The 25,380-nt window shown below is 35.7% G+C and overlaps 1 protein-coding gene across 1 annotated transcript in view; it reads right to left on the reverse strand.

The window, feature by feature from the left end:
- CCDC102B (coiled-coil domain containing 102B) overlaps positions 1-25,380 on the reverse strand; it is a 202,080-nt gene that overhangs the window by 122,355 nt on the left and 54,345 nt on the right. The window contains exon 4 of the mRNA XM_037806288.1: positions 11,730-11,838. Coding sequence (XP_037662216.1) covers positions 11,730-11,838 — 109 coding nt within the window. The remainder of the gene's footprint in view (positions 1-11,729; positions 11,839-25,380) is intronic.

The following is a 25,380-nucleotide window of genomic DNA, read 5'->3' on the forward strand; positions in this document are numbered from 1 at the left end:
AGAGTGTTCAATAGGGTGCTTGTGAGGGAGGGAAAAGACACCCAAAAGGAATAAACAAAGGAAGTGAATAAGTCCCTGGGACTCAAATAAGGCTAGTAATAGTCCGTATTCCCCAAAAAGTGGAAACCTCACAACACATACTCCACTAGATAAAGTACTCAAAATGGTTTTGCTTCAATATGGAGGCAAAATTAGCCCTAGACAAAATGTACCTCTGGTTTCATGTTACAGATTTAAAAGCTTTGAGACACAAAGGATCAAAATATTTCCATGCAACAAAACCAGATCTCAGAACAAAGCCAAAGAATGGTTATAAAGATATGACAATATCCAGCACCCAACCCAACAAGGCAAAGTTCATAATGTCAGGCATCCAATCAAAAATAGCAAGTCATGCAAACAAACAGGAAAATATGACTCACAGTGAGGAGAAAAACAATCAATTGAAACTGTCCCAGAAATAACACAGATAATAGAATTAGAAGATCAAGGATTATCACTTTGTTTTCCATTTATTCAAGAAACCAGAGGAAAGATTGTATATTTTGAGTAGAGATACTAAGGCTATACAATTTACAACAGATACTAATCAGATCATTAGAGATAAAAAGTATAATATATGAAATAAAAATACACTGGATGAGATAAATGACAGGTTAGACACTGCAGAAGAAAAGATAAGGGACTTCAATGAAGAACATGTTATAGAAAGTATTCACAATGACACAGATAGAGAAAAGGGAAAAAAAAAGGAACAGATCATCAGCGAGATGTGGAACAACTTCAAGCAGTCTAACATACACACAATTGGAGCCCCTGGCAAAAGGTGGGGGGAGATAAATATTTGAAAAAATGATGTCCAAAAAGTTTCCAAATTTGATAACATGTATAAGTTTATCATATTTTGCAAACTTCTACTTGCAAAGAAGATATATGAGCTTATTGATTTCTCAAATAATCAAAAGTGCAATATTTTAAAAGATTACAAAATATGCTTCCTCAGATATTCACAATAAGTAAGATTAGAAGCTGCAGATGGGTCCAAAGATGAGGTGTTCTTTATTTTCATCCATACAAGACCTTCTAAATAAATTTTGGATATAGATCAAATAAAGCATTATTGTGATTTTAGGAAAATACCACGTGAAACATCTTCAAGATACATTTCTGAAAATGATATCATTTAAATTTATTATTTATAAGCCTTTTAAATTTCATAGACTATTGTTCTCTAATTTCCTTTTTCCTACCCACCCTCTCACCCCCCACAGACCCAAGTCCTTCAGCTCACAAAGAAGTTGAAATCATAGGACATCAAAGTTTTGGGGGGAAAAATATGTTTTAGATTTTTCCTTAAGGGTAACAGGGCTTTTAGAGGATTAGCATGATTTAATTCTTAATTAAATATCATCTAAAGCAGCACATAATTACTATAGTATAAACTAGGAAAAGTTAAATATTCATATTTGAATAAATCTTACTGGAACTAAAATACGTGATTTAACATCATCAATCAAAAAATTAGTGCCAACTGTGGTTTGCATGAAAGAAGATCTTATTTTCTGTAAAGCCTTAGAAATTGAAATGCTTTCCTTTGTTTTCAGACTCAATAAGATTCTATTAAATATGAGATAGTAGTCTGTACTTCTGTCAAAACCAGTTTCCATTTAAGAAAAATACTTTAAAATTTTGATCTCTTGCTTTGGACGAGCATTAAGTACTTGAATGTTAACATTTTTCTTATGGGAACCAGAAAATTACATTTCATGATATTCTTTTCTATATGAGACTTCCATTAAAAAAAAAAAAGATCAGTGTTGTTTCTTTTTCCACTGGATTTTGACAGAAAAAGCTGTGAGCACAGCAGATTACAGACACTCTGTTCAAAAACCTATGTAAAGTAAAAGAGGCCAGTCCCAAAATACCTTATATTATGCTTCCATTTATGTGAAATATCCAGAACTGGTAAATCTTTAGAGATAAAATTATATTAGTGGGTGCCTAGGGGTGCAGGATTTGGAGGGAAATGGATGTGAGGTTTCATTTTGGTGTGAAGAAAATGTTCTAAAGTTTAGTGTTGTGTTGATTACACAACTCTGTAAACATGTTTAAAAAAAAACCATTGAAATGTACATTTTTATGGAAGAATTGCATGGAATTGAATTATATATCAATAAAGCTGTTAAAACATGTAAAAAGAATTTCAGGAGTTATTCCTTCTAATTTAATTTTAAATCTCAAAGAACTTCTGTTTAAAGCATTAATCATGAAGCGCAACATGAGTTTTCATCCCTTAATTTGTCATTCCATTACCTTGGCATACTTATCTTAGGAAGAGTCAGTAAGTCTGTTCACTCACTTCTCTCTGTGTTTCACAATCTAACACTGACAATGTGATTCAAAGTGGGGAATTTCACACTCCTCACACTCTCTCTCCCTCTGTCAATATTGAAATGGCACTTAAACTTGTATATAGGATGGTGCCTACTTTTTAGGTAAATAAGTTCCTTAGAAACAATTCACCTTGTGTGATTTTTCACTAATTCGGAGATTTGGCATTTGTTAAAATATTCCTACTCTCCCCTAACAATGGTGTTCTTGAAGTCTTTGGAGATAGGAGCCTGACCTGTGCAAATCTTTCCCACAACTAAATAGCTGACAAAACTACTTTTCTTCTGTGGGACTTGGTGTCTTTCTGTGTAAACAGCACAGATATCTGGAGTCAGCAAAAGCCAACTCATGGAGTGAGTTAAAAAAAAAAGAAAAAAAGAACAATGGTAACTAGGCCAAAAGTCAGGAGGCATAATCCTCCAGCATCTCCATCACCTCACATACAGCCCTCTTTATCCACCTTTATTAAGCCCAGCAGCAAGTATCTATCAATCACCGATCCCTTCTAAGAGTCAGGCCCTGAGATAGCAGAGTTGCTCACAAGGTTGAGACAGTGCTTACCTCTGCCCTCAGTGTGATCACTGTCTAGGGGAAGAGACAAAAAACTGACAGGCACTTATAATAAGTGACGTGATGATGACAGTGTAGCCCGGGATAACACACCCCAAAGGAGAGAGACACCTGCCCGCATTCTGTACATTAAAAAAAAGGACATCAGAGGAACAAGTGCAGATTTTATGGAGTCTGGATGTTTACAATTTGGGGAAAGAAAACAAAATTAGGAATGATCGTAAATACTTATTTATAATGGGCAAACACAATAATGAAAATACCATAAAATAAGAAAACCCGCAAGTTAATATAAAATTTTAGTAATAACTGTTAAATAACTAATAATTATCCTAGATTTTTGACTGCATCTACTTTGATCAACTTTTAGTATAACAATGATTTTGTAATATCAGTTTTTATAGAGAGAGTGTTCTTTCTTCTAGAACAATTGATTAATTTTTTAGTTAATGATAGTTGGGATAAATAAACCTGCAATATAACACACAAACCCACTCACTCTTCACAATATTTCCCTTTGAAGTTTTTCCTCACAGATATAGAAAATCTAAAAAGTGATATTTCATATGATTTTCATTTAAAACTATGGTGCATTATCAAGAAAACTTTGAAAGGCAAGAACTTCAATACTGACTAGATATACATGAGAAATAAATGCAAAATATATTCCACTATATACAGATATACTACCAGATAAAAGACAACTTTTAAGAATTTAGAAATGAGAGACCATTATTTATCAAAAAGGAGACAATTTGAAACTTGGGGGTGCTGTATGCTGAGACAAAAGAGCTCCGTTTTTCCCTGAGAAAGAGGCAGCTTATTGAGTTAATATAATATAAAGAAAAATATGGTTGGTTAAGCAGAAATAATTAAAAAACAAAGCCTTCTAAGGGACTGGAATGCTAACTAACAAAACTTATTTACCCCAGACAAAAGTCCTGGTTTCGAGGAAATCAAGACCCAGGCTCAAAGAATTTCAGAATGTTCTAGCAGTTGTACAAGGTCGGAGAGTCTCGGATAACTTGTCTCATAGATAACTTGTCTTGGGCATGTGTGGGCAATTTCAACATGCACAGATAAATTGCCTTTGCTTTAGACAGGCCCATGCCAATTCATTTAACAATACAAACTGTATGTCTCCTCAATCCAATAACAACGTGGCAAGATTCCAAGTATCTCCACAGCCACTCCACATCTACCAGAGAAAAGAGCAAGGGGTTGGAAAGGAACACAGAATGGAAAGAGACAGAGGCTTAAACAACTGTGCCCAAATTACGTGGCTCTTGCAAATTGTACAAAAACATGAGTGTGTGTACCTCCAGCTTGGGCTGCTGATGGGGTCCAGGAAGGGGCTCAAAAGATGGGCCTAGAACATAAACTGTAAATCTGCCTCTACAGGGGAGAAATCATGCCTTTTCTCCTTTATAGAACTCAAAGTGGTGTAGTTCAAAATAATAAGTCAATGAAGTATTGAGTATCGCTATGTTAGCACAATCCCTCTTGGCGGTACATATAGAAATTATTTTTGAGTCATACCTACCAACAGCTATGAGGAGTAGATTAAAAAAGTACATACTTCTCTCCAAAGCTGAAGTTACTAACCAAGAGCACATGTAGGTCTTTCAATGCCAATAAACTGGCAAAGGAATTAAAAATAGCTGAAGGGAGAGAGGCCTGGGCTTGTCATGAGAAGACCTGGGTTGAGGTATGGCCCTTGGAGTTGGGTTGGTCTTCGGAACTTCTTAGGCCCGTTTCAGCCCTGCGCTCTGGAGCTTGAGAGCAGCAGCTTGCCATTGGGATGTGCACCAGAACTACAAGCTTTTCAAAATATAAAAACCTAAGCAGCATCCCTAACCTTCACAATCTTCAAGGAGGGACCTGGATGTACATGTTTTTAAAAATGCTTTCCTGTTGGATTTTGCTAATTCAGTTAAGAAAGGGTTATTTATTATTTTTTGTAATCATGGTATCCATCTGAGAATCCTTAAGAGATTCCACCAGCACCTCATTTTATATACATCAGAAGATGTTTTCACATAAATATGGCATTATACTTTCCATTGGCTTTGATCCTAACTTCAAAAGTATATTACAAAGGAAAAAAATTGCTTCAAGATGATCTAATGTGACAATTACACATTCTAAAAATGCACTTCAAAGAAGACCATCTCTTCCAGCAGGTAGTCTGTGTCTCCAGTTCTTCCATACGAGCCCTGTAAAAATACTGGCTAAGGAAGCTTTCTATTTTTGTGATTCCTGAACAATCATTAAAAGTACAGACACTAATTAAAATGGACCTCTGCCCTGGAGAGGGGTTGGTCAAACGCCAAGCCTCCACTGTGTCCACAGCCCTGTTCCCACCAAAGCAGATAAATCAAACTCCTTACGTGTAATTCTTTACATCCCAAACTTTGACCTGCTGTATTGGACACAGGATTCCTGATTGTGCCTCATTCAAACGTGCTGTCTAGTGGGTGGCTGGTGATCTATGAAATAATCTGAAATAAGAATTCAGCTCAGCAGGGATAATAGCAAAATACAGAGAGGCTGAAAGCCAGAAACAGAGGACTAAAATCTATTGGCGGGAGTGCTGAAGGACTTGGTATTCTAAGATCCCTCGAGCCTGTGCTTGACTGCAAAGGTGGTTTTCTGCTCTCCGTTTGCTTGTTTGCTTCTGTTTGGTTTTGGTTTTGGTGGTTGCTTGTTTGGTTTGGTTTCTATTTCCTGAGTGTTTTTACTATTAATCCCTCTCACCCAAGGGAATCTGAATATTCCTCTCTTCCTTGACAGATGACACATTTCCATTACGGTTTCCATATTTTTTGAATAACTGAGCAAACACTATTTCAGAATACACTAGTGAACTAACCACAGAGAATTGTTTTATATTTTGGATTTTATCTGTCCTATGTAAAATTTATGTAATTTTTATTGGTGATTTTGTAAGTATATCTTTTGAATGTGATTACTGTTCTTCAAAGAATGCCTGTAGTTATAAAACACTAAACTTAATATCCAATAATCTAAATAAACTATCTTCTGAATTAAGAGAGTATAAATTTGATAGAATGGCTGGAATGTATCATAATTTATCTTGTTTTTGTTCAGATATCCTAACAAGCTATGGAAATAAATTATGTTGCTCATTTCCATTCTGGTCTTAAAATTATGCTTTCCTTTGCTCCTCTTTCTGTCTTGGAGGTGATGTCCTCAGAGGAAATAGCAACTGGTATTGTCTGGTCTTGTCTTTGGGAACATTTCAATGCACAAAACGTCAAGCTAGAAAATCTGCTGATTTCACCCCTTGCATGTTGCACAGATTCTAAACCTAAATTTCTTGACATACTGAATGAAAGCCAGAAAGTATAACCCTTTATTCATTCACTCACTCATTCTGAAAATAATAGCTCCCAAGGACTTTAATATTAACTTCCAGTCTTCACATGGCTCACACTATCCATTTCCCAACTATATTCTCCATGTAATCCATTTTATCTTGTTATTAAAAGTGTTCTCTGTCCAAACCCCAACAAATGATGAACTCCTGGACTTAGGTTCCTTAGCCTTAAATCATATATTTGATTAAAAACAAAAACAGGGTGTTTATAGAGTATAAAATGGTGTCTAATGCATGTAAAAAGGATAGACATTTTTAAATTTGTCATCTCAGATATTTGTATATCATGGAGAATTTTTTCAATGGGTTACCAGGCACTCCTGTTTTACATCTTGATTTTTTCACTCCATCATATCGATCAACACCTTTTGTGTCAATACATACACATTTGCTCACTTGCTGCATTCTTTCATTATTTAACCTATTGGGTGGAGGGGTTATTTAGCTTGTCTCCAAAGCTTTTCTATTATAAACTGGGGAGAAAGGAGTTAAAACACCTGAAATGTGTTTTGGTGAAACACTATTCCTATTTCACTAGGAACAGTGAAAATTCTTTCATTAAGGGGATGAAGTGGGACCACCTCAGGGGAAAAGAAAATGAGGCAAATATCCTGAACCAATCTCCTTTTCAACATGCAAAGTGACTCTCCAGGCAAAAAAGACTAATGCTATTTTGATGGAATTTTCTTAACTGAATGTCTCTGTTTAAGGATTGCTTATAGGAAAAAAAATAAAAATAAAAACAGGAAACAGAACTTTTGGACATATGAGACATGGACCACGGGGAAATATCCTGTGAGCTGGGATAGAAAATGAAGAAGTTTCATAGACCAAATGCTCCCTGTTGGGTGAGATGATTGCCAATCCTGGAACTCATGTGGCGCCCTCACCTAGTCTGGAGAAGAAAGCACAGGAAGGAACTCAGAGCTACCTCAAGGCCTGGTCCTCTCCCTGCCTTGATGAGCCTCTTGGCTGCCTGCATTCTTGAAATTCTCAGTCAAGCTTGGTTGTAATCAAACTGATTAAGATCTCTGATCCATTTATTTAACAATTTGTTCACTATAAAATCTACTATCTATAATGAAGTCCCTTTTATTTATGTCTATGACTAATTGCATCTGTAATGGGCATCAACTGATGCTGTCAGCATCTGGTGAGTTAGCCAGGTGGATAGGGAAATTTGCTTGGAAGACAGCTATGCTGTAAATTCAAGGGGAAGTCATTGAAGTGTTTTAAGCAAGGGGGTAATATGACAGTCTGCATTTATGCAAATATTACTCTGCTCGCTGGATGGAAAATAAGTTAGAAAAGGTCAACAGTGCTGGTGACAAGACCAGGTAGGAGGGAAAAAAGAGATGATGGTGGTTCTGTGTAGGGAAGCAGTAGAGATGGAAGATACGGTATGAGGTACAGTTTGGAGGTAGAATTGGCAAGACACATTAATGTTATAAGTAACTTCTCTGGAGTAATTTCTTTAATCCACAAGAACAGCAACAAGAGACAGCATTTCAAAATTAACTTTGAGTTTTCAGTTGCCCTAACACCCCATCATACACCTATTTCCAATAAACACCACCTTCTAGGACCCTTGCTTGATACGTGTGGAATATAGTCCATCTCATATGATCTTCTTGAATATGAAGGTATTGGTATAGAATTTTAGCTACATATAACTAGCCATTCTATCTTCTAATTCCCCCAATTCAGAAGAAGGTTGAGAGAACTAAATAAAGCTTCAACATAAGTTCTCAGCACCATAAGTGAGATCCATAATGCCTGTATTTCTATAAATATTTATTTAATGTATGAATAAAAGAACATTGCAAATTGTAAACTACTAGACATATTTTTACCACAAAAAGGTAGGAGATTTATTAAGAAAATTCATAAAAAGAGAGCAGGTAAATGGACACAATTTTCAAAGAAAGATAAAAAGGCTGTTTTCTGTTTTTTAAGTTTGATACTAATTTTAAAATGTTAGCAGTTTTCTCCACAGACGGCAAAAGATCTCTTCCACTACGGAAAGAATCAGAATCATCTATTGCTAAAGCAATGTACCATAATTATCTGTAATCAATATTGCTTACATGAACATTTGATTTGCTAGACCAGGAGATTTAATAGAAATGATACTTTCAGCATACTTGGAATTTATAATCTAATTCCAAATCAATATATACAGACTTGCAAAGGAAAAGCTGAATAAGTATTAAATTCAGCAGAGGAGCAGCATTTTCAACATAATTACATCTTCTACTCATTGTCTTCGTTGCTTTTAAAATACTTACATTTTATAAATAAATTCTTATAATTTATCTTCTGTAAATGTCAGTGATTTAAGAATGATTTCTCTTTAAAGCACAGCAGACTTTGAAATACATTTTTTAAAATCTTGGTCTATTAAGCACATCTGCTTTCAACTCTAAAAATTGCTAATCTTTCCCATCAGCAGTTCTTTGCCAGGCATGTGTTTGCTTTTAATCTAAAAAAGAATTATATTTGTAGCCAAAAGCTTTTACAGACGGAGAACTACAGTAAAGAGGAAGATCATTTATCAAAATTTTTTAGGCAATTTCTTATGCAGTTTCAAAGGATGCATCATGACACAACTTTTTCTGATTGATAATCAACTGTATGAGGACTTTGAATATTTTAGACTTATACCTAACTCTACAATGTCATTTCTAAATGTAACATACAATTCTTGTTCTATTATAATCCATTATAAAAGAGAAATAGGCAAAGCCTATATTAATAATTACATGTGTTTAAGTATTTATTTGTTTCATTTTTAAAAATTTTTAAACATTTCATATTTTATCAAAATAATTTAAATATATGTGTAATTCTTCCAAAAAGGTTCTAAGAACATCACAATTTCCATGTTAGAAAGTAGAGATATTTTTAAAAAGAATCACATATAATTTAAATCATATTTTTATCGTTATCATAACATGTTTATCTGTAAATCATGTTTTTATTTTATCTTGTAACACCTTTTCATCATCTACAATAAAAACTTTTTTTCCTTCATTGTAATTTATTAAAGATATCCAGCTTTGTAGTTCATCTAACTGAAACATTCACTCAGAAGTTTAAATAGCTGGACAAATTTTCCTTATCAATTTTGAGGTTTCCTCTGTTCTCAAAACCCTATCAGCATTTTGTTTAGTAAAAACATCATACATGCATTAATAGGTATTTCTATATGGGCATCAAAATATGAGCCCAATTTACACTGTATAATGCTACCTTTGTTTTATTTTTGCTCACCTATAAAATTTTGATAAGCAATTTAGGGAGGACTTTTTCCTATTTGCCATCAGAAATAATCTTTGAATAAAAAACTGTAAATGTCTTTGTAAACCAATTCAAAACTATGGCATTTTTTTTTCAAAACAGTTGTCACATAAATGTTAACTTATATGAATAAAAAGAATCCTTAGCAGACAATGAGTAACATTACCAAGTCTGCACTGCACACTAGTGGCAAGAGATACTAAATGCATGCTTGTTTTTGAATTAAATTTAAGACCAATTCAGCCTTAAATATTAGCTTTCTTTGTCAAATTTGAACCTGCTATATTATGGAGAATATATACATACACTCCAACCACACTATGTTTTTTATATTTGTGAACTATTTTTCCTGTATAACATTTACTTATTGTCAATGTCCACAACAAAAGTTATTCTGATCAGTTACCTGTGAATAAAAATACCATGAATCCATATATACATGTATGCATGTATGTTAACACATATATATGAATGAAACCATAAACACCGATGAATTCCTCCATTTAAATGTTAATTTTTAATTATTTTATTTTAATTTTTATGTAACATATATGCAACATAAAATTTTCCCTTTTAACCACATTCAAATATGTAAATTGGTGCTCACAATTTTGTTCACAATGTTGTGCTGCCATCACCACCATCCATTACCAAAACTTTTCCAACCCCGGAACAGAAATTTTGCATCAATCAAGCATTAACTCCCTATTACCAACCCCCGCTCCAGCCTCTGATAAACTGCATTCTGGTTTCTAAGTCTATGAATTTGCTTATTCTAATTACAAAGGCACTCCTCCAATCCAACACACGAACCTATAAAAGGAAGAATAAACTTAATCTGGATTGTTGGTTTACATTTACCCCTCACTGAGATTATGTTGCATTTTCCAAAGACACACAAACTAAACTTCTACTATCATCACTGAAATTACCTTTCATTTATAAAGGATTTGTAAACATAAGACTGGTTTAAGAATGTCAAGATGCATTCACCTTCCTTTCAAACCTCAGTTGTCCAGTGATTAATGGAGTTGACTATTTCACAGCCTGTACATGACATAATGATGGCTCTCAGGGGCACCGGGATGCCTGCATATGAGCCAGAAGAAAGGTATATGCTGGCAACCAAGGTTCTTGAACATCCCCACATGTAAGTTCAGGACACTTAAGGTAAGGACCCCAAACTCCAGCATTTGCTAGAAATAAACATGAAGCAACATCCGTATGGGTTTTCACATACAAGCATGTACATGTGAAATATGGCTTACCCCTTTTTAAACAATTGAAAGAAGAATCCTTTAGAATAATTAAGGCAGCTCCAGGAACTATTACATTTTAGATTTAAATGCTCAACTTCTTTAGACAGCTGTCTGCATGCCTATGGTTTTGTATGTACACACATACGTTGCACATGCCCTCACTAAATGTGAACCCATTTGAGAGAATTTAGCTTGTCTCACTCTTATTGCATCCCATGTACTTACATAGAACAATGCTATACATGTAGAATTTGCACAATAAATATTGTTTAAATAGTAAATATCAATAAATTGTTGGAATGGGAAGAGTTCATTACAGCATTTTATTGTTGAAATTACAAAGGAAAATTATAAAGGCAAGTGGCTAAGCCTCACTTACTATATTACCAAATATGAAAAATAATCTAAATACACTTGAGGTAAATTGGTATTTTCAGACTACCTCGGCTTCATATGAGAATGAGATTAAAATGTTCATGGTAGCTGGTATGATATGATAATATGATATCATAATATGATATAATAAGACATTTTCCACAGTCCCCTTGACTGTGGCCAGAATGGGTAATTATCTCTTGTGCTTAATCATTAAAAATCTGTGTTACTTAGAACAAGTTTTCTTACGCCCTGTGTTTGACCAAGTCCAGGCTGACGTGTTACTTCAAACATTCCTTCATAGGAAATTCAGTTTTTAAACCTCCCTTGCTCTTCTCTGTTGAGCCTTTTCTGCCTTACACCCACTAGATTACACATTCAAACAGAGAAAACCTTCTATTTCATTTCTTTTTTTACATCTTAAGTCTCCATACCTCTTTTAGATTTTTCAGCTTTGATTCCTTCAGTTCTTCGTACTTCCGTTTCCATAGAGACAAAGCTGACTCCAGTTGTTCTATTTCTTTCTCCAAAGATGCACGCATTCTAAATAATTTAAGAAATAAAAGACACAAAGTAGATTTATAATTTTCAAATAATTTTAGAAATTATTCAATTTTAGCTTTTCTATTTTATATTTTTCATATTAGTATATGAAAAATCATAAATATTGAATAAAACTTGGTTTAACTTGTTACTTTGTCCATTAATCTACAGTAAATTAAACATATTTAATTTGGCTTTGCCAGTATCACAATAATTGACTTTTCATCTGCTTTCTCATATATTATTCATGCATTTCTCTACAATGCCTCTTATTCCTATTATTTCTTTATATGGGATGACAGCCAAAAATCCCACCTAACAGTTAAAGAAATAGATAAAATGAAAATAATTTAAAATACTTACAACTTTGTTTACAAAATAACAATTTCACTGGGATCTTTTTCCATACTTAAAATAATAGAAATTAATTTCTCTATTTGTAGAACTAGTGACAGAGCTAAGATTAAAATCTGGGCCTCTAATATCTCAACCATTAAGGTTTTGCTATACCCATGATGTCCATTAGAATGAGTCATTATTTTATTTCTAGTGCTAATTAGCATATGTTGACATTTGCAACCAGTTTACCCTCATCTGTGTGGCAGATTAGATTATTGAAATATACTCCTCTTTCCTCTGCCTCCATGGATTCTACTTCCTCATCCCTCAATTCTAGTCTTTGACCAAGTGATATTAGCAGATGGGACACAAACTGAGGTTTGTAAAGATCTTGTATGGTTGGGCTTTTACTCTTAGGCCTGACATCACTGTGAGAAGAGTTTCCCCCAGGCTGCTGCTGTCCCAGCATAAAACTCATGGGACAGATATGAGCCTGTACTTGCCATGGAGCCAAGACCAGCTAGATCCACAGCTTGAAGCAGAGCCACCTTGCTGAACCCAGCTGAGATCAGCTGACTCCAGCATCCCTGCATCCACATGGGGAAAATAAATAATTGGCATTTTAAACCACTGAATGTTATGTGTTTCATTATTCAACAAAAGAAACTGATACCAAAACCGATACTTAAAATTGGGATGCTGCAATGACAACAAACAAAAAATATGTAGGCTTCACTTCGGGGCCAAATGGTGGGCAAAGGCTGGAAAAATGGTGATAAAACTTAAGGGAAGCTGGAAAAATAGTGACATTTGTTATTTAGTGGTGAAGCACATAGTGAAACTGTTACCTGCAGTATGTTGGGAAATAGAAAATGTGCCGATATCACCAATGTCAGTGGGCATGATGTGGCCAAAGGTTTGAACAGTGTTGTGCAACTGGGCTTGCTCCCTTGAATTTCGGCTGTTAGTATGAGAAATACATGCCAGGGCTGGCCCGTTGCCCCCTTAGGAAGATGCGAGACCCAGAGCACTACCGAGTCTCCCCTGCAGAGCCCACCTAGATCAGCCAACCCTCAGCTGACCCACAGACAACTAACTAAATGCTTACTGTCTTGTACCACTGGGATTCTGTGATCGTTAGCTGTACAGCCTCCTTGTAGCTAGAATTAGCTGAGAAGCACATATCAATCTATTTCAGTGATGTTAAATGTCTTTAGAAAGATCTTAGAAACACATGTAGGGAGAAATGAAATACATGCAAAATCAAAATTTCAATGTCATTTATGTATTTATAAGATTTATGACTTTTTCCTCTGGCTGTAAATATATTAATTTAACCCAATCCAGTGGTTAAGCATCCTACTAAGAGTTAGCATAATTTTATTTTCATGAATCAAGGCGTAAAATTGAAAGAGGACAAAAAAGTATTAGTAAAGGGGTTAGTTTAACCTCAAACAACTCAGGCTCCTTCAAAACAGCTCCATTTACAGGTCTTTGATTTGTAATCTCCTATTGTTAGCAAAGTAAATGTATTAAACCAAAGCTAACACACAAAAATGTTCAGCCTAGAAGTCTGGATCTTAAGAACATTGCCTCCAATGTCTTCAGCTCCAGATTAAAATCCCAGCCAAAATTTCTGATAGATAAGCAAACAGAGTCAACTGATGACACCCGAGTTGTGTACAATGATATAATTTTTGTTGTTAGCGCCTGTGTTTGGAATGTCTACAAAAATAGACTTAAGCATGGAAACAATAAGCAAATCACAGAACGCTAATATTTTGTATTAAATTTGGAATCAATATGCAAATAATTTTGCATTAAGTACATTATATTTGGCATTTGAGTACTTTTCAAGTTTCAGATATTAAGGCATATTTGAATATTTAAAAGAAATCTGATATTCGCCTAGATACCCAAATTTAAGTTGAAACATATAATGCAACTTTACTAAGTTTTGTAACTTCACTGCAATATTTCAGATAAGAATCGCCATATTTGTTACTTTAATTTATTAGATTTACATGAGTATTAAAATGCTGGGAACACCTGTCAGACATTGAAAAACTTAAAAAGGAAATAAGAGTATATTAATTTAAAAAGGTATTTTATTAAAGAAAATTAATTAACAATATTTCTGAAACAGCATACATTGATTTCTCCTTAAAACTACATTTGAGAATCATTTTACTTATAAATAGAATAATCCATTATTCTTGTACTTGAAATTTGAGAAAATTCTAGATTTTTAAATTTACAAATTCCAAATCATACATGTTAAAACAATTGTGAGTTTTTGAAATTGCACTTTAATAAGTCAAATAATAGTTTTAACAGACTAAACGCAGCTGTTTCAGAGTAAAAAAGTTCACATTAACATAAACATTATTTTATTACTGCAGAACAAATGCCGACCCTCCAGATTTGTATATAGAGATACAGTCTGAGTATAAAGATATAATCATATCTAGATTATATCCAGACCTAGAATAAATATTCAAAAGTGAGTTCATGAAATAAATATTAAGTATTTAAAACAAATTAGTAACATTTCAATGGTAATAATATTTCAGAAACCAATATCTTTATCTCTTTAATTAGACATTTTAAATAAAATAATAAGATTTTCCTGAATGAAAATTATGTATTTATGTAAAAAGTAATAATTTAGTCAGGAGAGTGAGGGGATAAGCAATTTATGAACATTTACTTAATGGTGTAATGTTTGAATTTTTTTTTTGGCATGCCCCCATCAAGAAAATATTTGTGACTATGCAAGCAAGCATAAAGGACATTGCATATCTAAATTTGTGCAGCAGAGGTTGCTCTATAAATCCATAATTTTCTGACCTAATCAATTTATTTTGTATTTCAGGGAAATTTTCAAAATTGATTAATTTTACAGTTAAATTTATAATTGAAATTTAAACTACAGTCATGTTACTTGAGCTACAAGAAGGCAAAAAAATTAATATTTACTCAAAAGAACATTGCCTGTTTTATGCATAAATTCCATAAAACAACAAAATTAACAAAATAAAGCTCAGGAAAGATACAGTATCTTTAATATGATATGAAATTTTAAAAATCAAATTGCTAAAAATATGTAATATTTGTAGGGTCTAAGAGATAAATATGGAGTGAAATTATTTTTATAGAAACTGATATTTCTAGCAATCTTTTGCAAAGTTGTTTATTATAATCATATAATAATTGGACACAAAAGTTGGATATCTAGACAGGAACATTGGTCAAAATACTTCTCAGGAATGAAAAGTTTTGAAAGATTAATATCTGAGATTACATATTAATCATTTTTGAACTGTAGGAAACTCCACTATAAAAGATCTAATCAGTATTTTCTTAGAGTCATATTAATGTCAAAAAAAATTTTGCCAAGCCAAATAATTAACTTGTAATTATGTTTAGATACACATTTTTCATATCAGCACAAAATTTAGAGTTAATATTAAACTATGAATGATAAAAGATTTTTACAAATATGCTTTTAATGAGCAAAACATCTGTCATCTTGTCATTGCACTCCCAACTGTTTATCATTTCATCTTGCAGCAGTACAAGTTACTTGCAGTCAAAGGCATCTATGATTAATGTAATTAGAAAAGAGATCTGCATAAAGAATATTAAGTTCAGGGATCATCAGGAAGGTCAGAGAACAAGGCTTGGAGACAATGCAGCCAGGAGCAAGGTTTATTTGCAACCCACAGAACTGGTCCTATGAAGACCGGATCCCCTGCCGCCCTTCCTGTATGTTGCCTGTACACTATTCTAGTATCTGTTATGTGCCTGGCAAGCAAATATATCCAAATTAGCTAATCTAAGTAGAAAAGGTTATTGGTAGCTGAACAAATCTCTGAGAGAGCCAGAGGAGCAAACAGGGAACCCATGTAAGCCAGAAATACCAGATCCCTGGAAACCTTCCCGTGAGGACACCATCAGGGAAACCACTGGCTCCTGGCATCAGGGATGACCTTGGCTCCACCAATACAAGACACTGCGTGGCGCTAGAGCCCACAGTTCACTCCTGCCCTGGACACTCGATGCAGTTACTGCTCTACCTTTCGCCTTAGCAGAATGGATTCTGGGTACTCCCTTCTTCCTGGGAGCATTAGTTGCTGCATGAAAGTCTATGGTAGGCAGGGCAAGATGGTGGAGTGGTGAGGAGCAGAATTTCATCTCTTCCCTAGAGCAGCTGGCAATTACCCAAGAACTATATGAACTACATGTTTTCGGCGTTTCCAGTAACCAGTCACACATCGGACGCAAGTTTGGAATTGGAGGAAAAGCTGAGATCGCAGCAAACGTTGTACGCTCCCCAGACTAGGGTTCTGGCGCCCCTCCCCACCCAGACCTCACAGACTGTCTTGCTGCTGGCTCCCTGAAAGGGGGAAAAAAAAACCAAAAAACAGCAATCTGCTGAGGGCAAGTAAGGGGGCTCAACCCAGCCTCAACTTCAGAATTAATTAACAAATTAATTAACTAATTTTGGGAGCTGGGGGTGCTAAAGAAGGGCTGGGCTCTGAAAAGGGGGGGCACATAAAAGAGGGCACCCATTCCCAGGCTGCAAAAAAGCCATTTTTTTTTCCCCTACATTTTGTCCCTTCTGGCTTCTCACTGATTTCTTAACTTTTTGCATTTCAGTAGCCCCTGGCAGGGGTGGAATTGAAGCTGTTAAAGAGCAATTATCAGACAGTAGCCCAAAGTACATCTTTAAATGCCCTATTCTGACACTGACAAAACTTCCAGGCTAGGAAAAAACTTTTAAAAGGGATTCCATTTCTTTTTTTCTTTTTTCTTGTTCTTCTCTTCTATTTTTTTTAATCTGAAAGTAACATATGTGGTTATTTTCTATCAGAAAGCCCAGGTTGAGGGACTAGGCTGGGCTTGGGGGGAGACAGAGTACCCACAGCATCTTTGAGTTCTGGATTCACTTCTGAAGAAGGTCTGCACCCCCGTCTTTATTTGGCAACTCAGGCTGACCAAGGAATCTACCTGGAGAGGCCCCAAAGAGGAGAGGAGAGAAGGGAATAGTGCCCCTGAGAGACAACTGGAGTTCCTAGGATTGGGAGAGTGGAGGGAGGTCCAGCTCAACTGGCAGTCCTCCCTCTGGAAACTCAGACCCCAGGGTTCCAGGGGCTGGAATTCCAATTCCCGCTTAAGTCAGCCACTCCCACAGCAGGATCAGAGTCACCAGAAGAACTAAAGACTCCATACCTCCTTACACTGGTGGGGGAGCTGTGGGCTGGCCAGCGCCACCTGCTGGACAGGAGAGGAAAAGCACCAATTCTAAAGGCCTCATAGGAGGGTCTCATCCTCAGGAAAACTCCATACTCTCCCAATGAGACCTGGGCCTCACTAGACTGGGAAAATCTGACTGGAGTCAACCATATCTGAGGAGACCCTCTCATAAAAAAGCTACATAGAGGCAGGGCAAGAAACAGAAAAAACAAGAGGTGAAAAATTCTGATCAACTAAATAGAACCTAAGTTAGAGGTCTAGAATAAGTTGAACTGAAAAACAGAGGCCAGAGAACAAAGCCAACCAACAAGAAAACCCCTAGGTAAAAGATAGAAAACAAGCTCCATAATAAACTAATCAAGAAAATCAGATGCCTAGACAACTTAAGATAACAAGCCATACCAGGAAACACGAAAAGATGGACCAGCCAAAGGAACAAACTAATAGTTCAACTGAGATACAGGAGTTGAGGCAACTAATGCTAAATAAATTCAATGAACTGGAGGAACATATAGTGAAAGAGATGAAGCATATAAAGAAGACACTGGGTGACCATAAAGAAGAATTCGTAAACTTGAAAAAACAAATGGCAGAACTCATGGGAATGAAGGCCACAATGGAGGAGATGAAAAACACAATGGAGGGAAATGACAGTAGATTTGAACAGGCAGAAGAAAAGATCAGTGAACTGGAAGACAAGACATTTGAATTCATACACAAAAAAAGAACAGATGGTGAAAAAAATGGAAAAATATGAGCAGGGTCTTAGGGAGCTGAGTGACAACATGAAATGCACAAATATACATGTTATGGGTATCCCAGAAGGAGAAGAGAGAGGAAAAGGGGCAGAAAGAGTAACAGAAGAAATATTCACTGAAAATTTCCCAACTCTTATAAAAAAACAAAAAATTAGAGGTTCAAGAAGTACAGAGTACCCCAAATAGAACAGATCCCAATAGATCTACTCCAAGACACTTACTGATCAGATTGTCCAATGTTAAAGACATAGAGAGGATTCTGAAAGCAGCAAGAGAAAAGCATTCCATCACATACAAGGGAAGGTCGATAACACTATGCACAGCTTTCTCCACAGAAACCATGGAGGCAAGAAGACAGTGGCATGATATATTTAAGACATTGAAAGAGAAAAACTGCCAACCAAGAATTCTATATCTGGCAAAACTTTCCTTCAAAAATGAGGGAGAGATTAAAACATTTTCAGACAAACAGACACTGAGAGAGTTTGTGAACAAGAGACCAGTACTACAAGAAATACTAAAGGGAGTGCTACAGGCTGATTGGAAAAGACAGGAGAAAGAGAGTTGGAGAAGAGTGCAGAAATGGAGATTATTAGAAAAGGTAAAAGGAGAGAGAAGAAAAAATAAGATATGGCATATAAATTCCAAAAGACAAAATGGTAGTAAAAAGTACTGCCCTTACAGTAATAACACTAAATGTAAATGGATTAAACTCCCCAATAAAAAGACACAGACTGGCAGAATGGATTAAAAAACAGGACCCATCTTTATGCTGTCTACAAGAAACTCACTTTAGACACAAGGACAAAAATAGACTGAAAGTGAAAGGTTTGAAAAAGATATTTCACGAAAACAACCAGAAAAAAGCAGGAGTAGCCATACTAACATCAGACAAATTAGACTTCAAAAGTGAAACAATTCAAAGAGACAAAGAAGGACACTATATATTAATAAAAGACTCAATTCATCAAGAAAACATAACAATCATAAATATTTATGCACCAAGCCAGAATGCCCCAAAATTCATGAGGCAAACACTGAGATCACTGAAAGGAGAAGTAGACATCTCCACAATAATAGTTGGAGACTTCAATACACCACTCTCATCAAAGGGTAGAACATCTACAGAGAGGATCACTAAAGAAACAGAGACATTGAATTGCATGATAAATGAACTAGACTTGACAGACATTTATAGAACACCACATCCAACAACAGCAGGATACACTTTTTTCTCAAGTGCTCATGGAACATTCTCTAGGATAGACCACATGTTGAGTCACAAAGCAAGTCTCAATAAATTTAAAAATATTGATATACAAAACACTTTCTCAGACCATAATGGAATGAAGTTGGAAATAAATAAAAGGCAGAAGGTCATAAAATTCACAAACATATGGAGTCTAAACAGCATCTTCTTAGAAAACCAGTGGGTAAAGGAAGAAATTACAAGAGAAATTAGTAAATACTTCAAGGCAAATTACAATGAAAGCACAACTTATCAAAACTTATGGGATGCAGCAAACGTGGTGCTGAGAGAGAAATTTATTGCCCTAAATGCCTATATTAAAAGAGAAGAGAGAGCAAAAATTGAAGAGTTAAATGTTCACCTGAAGGAATTAGAGAAAGAACAACAAACTAAAGCCAAAGCAAACAGAAGGGAAGAAAGAACAAAGATTAGAGCAGAAATAAATGCAATTGAGAACAGGAAAACAATAGAGAGAATCAACAAAACCAGAAGTTGGTTGTTTGACAAAATCAATAAAATTGATGGACCGCTTGCTAGGCTAACAAAAAAAAAAAAAAAGACAGCACAGATGCAAATAAATGCAATCAGAAATGGGAAAGGAAATATAACTACTGACCCTGCAGAATTAAGGAGATAATGAGAAGATACTATGAGCAACTATATGCTAATGAACTAGACAACTTAGACGAAATGGACAACTTCCTAGAAAAGCATAAACAACCAACATTGACTCAAGAAGAAATAGATGACCTCAACAAACCAATCACAAGTAAAGAGATTGAGTCAGTCATCAAAAAGCTGCCAAAAAGGAAAAGCCCAGGACCAGATGGTTTCACATGTGAATTCTACCAAGCATTCAAGAAAGAATTAGTACCAACCCTGCTCAAACTCTTCAAAAAAATTGAAGAAGAGGGAAAGCTACCTAACTCATTCTATGAAGCCAACATCACCCTATACCAAAATCAGACAAGGATACTACAAAAAAAGAAAATTATAGACCAATTTCTTTAATGAATATAGACTCAAAAATCCTCAACAAAATACTCGCCAATTGAATCCAGCAACACATTACAAGAATTATACCCACAACCAGGTGGGATTTATTCCAGGTATGCAAGGCTGGTTCAACATAAGAAAATCAATTAATGTAATCACCACATCAATATATCAAAGCAGAAGAACCACATGATCATCTTGATTGACAAAGAAAAGGCATTTGACAAGATACAACATCCTTTCCTGATGAAAACACTTCAAAGAATAGGAATAGAAGGGAACTTTTTCAATATGATAAAGGTGATACATGAAAAACCCACAGCTAACATCATACTCAATGGGGACAGACTGAAAGCTTTTCCTCTAAGATCAGGAACAAGATAGGGATGCCCACTATCACCATGGTTATTCAACATTGTGCTGGAAGTTCCAGCTAGAGCAATTAGGCAAGAAAAACAAATAAAAGGCATCCAAATTGGAGAGGAAGAAGTAAAACTTTCGCTATTTGCAGATGACATGATTCTATATGTAAGAAATCCAGAAAAAGCTACAGCAAAGCTACTAGAATTAGTCAATGAATACAGCAAAGTGGCAGGCTACATGATCAATACATAAAAATCTGTAGTGTTCCTATCTGAAAGTAAAGTGCAACAAGAGGAAGAAATCAAGAAAAAATCCCATTTACAATAGCAACCAAAAGAATCAAGTATTTAGGAATAAACTTAACCAAGGACACAAAAGACCTTTACACAGAAAACTATAAGAAACTGCTAAAAGAAATTGAACAAGACCTAAAAAAAAATGGAAGAACATACCATTTTGATGGATTGGAAGACTAAATATAGTTAAGATGGCAATTTTACCTAAACTGATTTATAGATTAAATGCAATACCAATTCAAACCCCAACAACTTACTTTACAGAAATAGAAAAACCAAAAACCAAATTTATTTGGAAGGGCAAGGTGCCCTGAATAGCCAAAAATATCTTGAGAAAGAGGACCGAAGTGGGAGGTCTCACACTACCTGACTTTGAAGCATATTACAAAGCTACAGTGCTCAAAACAGCATGGTACTGGCATAAGGACAGATATACCAACCAGTGGAATCGAATTGAGTGTTCAGAAGTAGATCCTCACGTCTATGGACAACTGATCTTTGATAAGGCAGTCAAGCCAAAGCAACTGCGAACGAGCAGCCTCTTCAATAAATGGTGTTTGGAGAACTGGATATCCATTTCCAAAAGAATGAAAGAGGATGCCTATCTCACACCTTATACAAAAATTAACTCAAAAAGGTTCAAAGACCTAAATGTTAGCACCAAGACCATAAAACTCTCAGAAGAAAATGTAAGGCAATGTCTTAAAGATCTTGTGATAGGAGGTGGTTTCTTAGACTCACACCCGAAGCGCGAGCAACCAAAGAACAAACAGACAAATGGGATCTCCTCAAAATTAAACACTTTTGTACATAAAAGAACTTTGTCAGAAAAGTAAAAAGGCAACCTACACAATGGGAGATGATATTTAGAAACCACATATCAGATAAGGGTTTAATATCCCAAATATATAAAGGAATCCTGCATCTCAATAACAGAAAGATAAACAATCCAATTAAAAAATGGGCAAAAGACATGGACAGACATTTTTCTAAAGAGCAAATACAAATGGCTCAAAAACATATGAAAAAATGCTCAACTTCACTGGCTATTAAGGAAATGCAAATCAAAACCACAATGAGATATCATCTCACACCTACTAGAATGGCCATTCCAAAAAAACAGAAAATGACAAGTGCTGGAGAGGATGTGGAGAAAGAGGCACACTTATTCATTGTTGGTGGGAATGTAGAATGGTGCAACCACTCTGGAAGACAGTGTGGAATTTCCTCAGGAAGCTAAATATAGATTTTCTGTACAACCCAGCTATTCCATTGCTAGGTATATACTCAGAGGTACTGAAACTTAAGACACAGACATTTGTAAACTGATGTTTACTGCAGCATTATTCATGATTGCCAAGAGATGGAAATAGCCCAAATGTCCATCAATGGATGAGTGGATAAACAAACTGTGGTAGATACACATGATGGAATATTATGATGCAGCTGTAAGACAGAACAAAGACATGGATCATATAATAATGTGGATGAACCTTGAGGACATTATGTTGAGTGAAGTTAGCCAGAAACAAAAGGACAGATTCTGTATGGTCTCATTAATATGAACAGACATTAATGAACAAACTTTGGGAGTTAAAAGCTGACAACACAGGCAACCAGGAGATAGAAAGAGGGTAGAGATCAGGTATTTGATGCTGAAGGACTACAGAATGTTTAGCAGGATTGATTGCACAGATCCAGAAATAGATAGCATAATACTGTGTGATGGTAGCACAGTATTGTAAGTACACTGAACAAATATGTCTGTGAGTAAAGCTGAAAGAGGTGGGATAGGAGAATGTATGACACCAGAGGTAAAGATAGATGATAAAGACTGGGACTGTATGACGTGGCAAAAACTATAGTGGCCAGTTACTGTTATTAAATATACAAATATCAAAATGTTTTTGCATGTGGGAGAGCAAATGAATGTCAACCATGTAGAGGATTGAAAAAGGGATGGTATTTGGGAAAAAACATAATCAAAGAAAACTGGAGTCTATGGTCAACAGTAACATTGTAATATACCTCCATTAAGTGTAACAAAGGCAATATGCCAATGCTAAGTGTATATAAGAGGGGGATATAGGGGAGGAATATGGGATTCTTGGTAGTGGTGTTATTTTCTGTCCTTACTATTGTATTGTATGACATGTTATTTTTCGTTTTATCATCTTTCTTATTATTGCTAAAAAAAAAAAAATTTTTTTCTTGTAGTAATCAATATGTTCAAGTGCTGATTGTTGTGATAAATGTACAACTTTATGATGATACCATGAACAACTGATTGTACACTGTGGATAAATGTACGGTATGTGAATACAACTCTATAAAATTGTAGGAAAAAAATATATAGGAGTAAAAGTGTTGGAGAAAACATGGTGAGAGGGATGTACCTATCTCTGTTAATGAGCAGGTAGAATAGTGTAGCCTTTCTGAAGGTCAGTGTGGTGGTTCCACAAAAAGTTAAGTATGTGGGGACCATAAGGTCCTGCAACCTCATTATGGGGTATGTCATTTGAAGATCTGAGAGCAGAGATATGGATGGACATTTGCAAACTGGTGTTCATGGAGTCAGCAATCATGATTTGCAATGGGTGGAGGTGGCCTAAGGGTACATAGACTGAGGAACAGAATGGTCAACTGTGGTGTGTGCATACAATGGAATATTGAACAACTATGAGAAGGAGTGAAGCTGTGAGACACACAACGAGGTGAATGGATCCTGTACACAGTATTTGAGTGAAGTACGCCAGAAATAAAGGCAAACACTATGATGCCTCACCAATTTGGACTAACTACAATGTGTAAACTCAGAACTGAATCTTAGAACATAGCCTAATGTGGACATGACTATTGTAATGATCCCTAGATTGTAAGCTCTTACAGCAGTCAACTCTATTCCTGAATTGTAATGGCTATCTCCAAACTTTGAAATGCTGATCCCTTAGTGCATAACCTCATTGGTCTCTGGAACAATGTGTTATCTCTGAGACACCTGAAACTCAGAGCTAGAGCTTGGCAGATATGAATGTCAGTATTAGCGCATACAGCAACTGTTAAAAAAAAAAGCTGAAAAAGAGCCCAGACTTCAATTAGTGATATAAATGAAGCAGATCTGGTTAAGACTAGGGCAAACCGGGCCAAAGGGTAAAGGTCGAAACTGATTGTGTTTTAAAACTTCAACTTCCATGTGAGACCAAAGGAAGAGATGTCTATTTGGTGCAGGATCTATATTTTCTAAACAATATAACTCTACAGTCAGTTTGTTCAAACACCACAATTACATGGAACTTTGAATAGGAAGTGAGATATGGTAGTTTAGTATAGGTTAGAGTAAAATAATGACACATCCCAAAGTCATTTGGGCAGAGAATAAAACATATATTTACCCCCAAGCTAGGGGAAGGTGCAGGGTTGGATTTCCTCACCTGGACTGGTGTTGATGTTGTCACAAACATTGGGTCTGGTGGTTTGATGTGCCGAGTCCTCTATCGTAGGACTTGCCTTTATGAAGCTCGTTACTGCAAAGGAGAGGCTGAACTTGCATATTATTGTGCCTAAGAGTCTCCCCCAAGTGCCTCTTTGTTGCTTAGATGTGGCCCTCTCTTTCTCTAACTGAGCCACCTCGGCAGGTGAACTCACTGCCCTCCCCACTATGTGGGACCCGACTCCCAGGGGTGTAAATCTCCCTGGCAATGCAGGATATGACTCCTGGGGATGAATCTGGACCCGGCATCATGGGATTGAGAATATCTTCTTGACCAAAAGGGGGATGCAAAATGAGACGAAATATTTTCAGTGCCTGAGAGATTTCAAGTGGAGTCGAGAGGTCACTCTGGTGGACATTCTTATGTGCTATATAGATAACACCTCTTAGATTTTAATGTATTGGAATAGCTAGAAGTAAATACCTGAAACTACCAAACTCCAACCCAGTAGTCTGGACTCCTGAAGACGATTGTATAATAATGTAGATTACGGGAGGTGACCGTGTGATTGTGAAAACCTTGTGGATCACACTCCCTTTATCTAGTGTATGGATGGATGAGTAGAAAATGGGGACAAAAACTAAATGACAAATAGGGTGGGATGGGAGGATGGTTCGGGTGTTCTTTTTTTACTTTTATTTTTTATTCTTATTCTGATTCTTTCTGATGTAAGAAAAATGTTCAGAAATAGATTGTGGTGATGAATGCGTAACTATATGATTGCACTGTGAACAGTTGATTGTATACCATGGATGACTGTATGGTAGGTGAATATATTTCAATAAAACTAA

This window comes from Choloepus didactylus, chromosome 16, assembly GCF_015220235.1.
Source record: "Choloepus didactylus isolate mChoDid1 chromosome 16, mChoDid1.pri, whole genome shotgun sequence".
In the NCBI taxonomy this organism is placed as follows: Eukaryota; Metazoa; Chordata; class Mammalia; order Pilosa; family Megalonychidae; genus Choloepus; species Choloepus didactylus.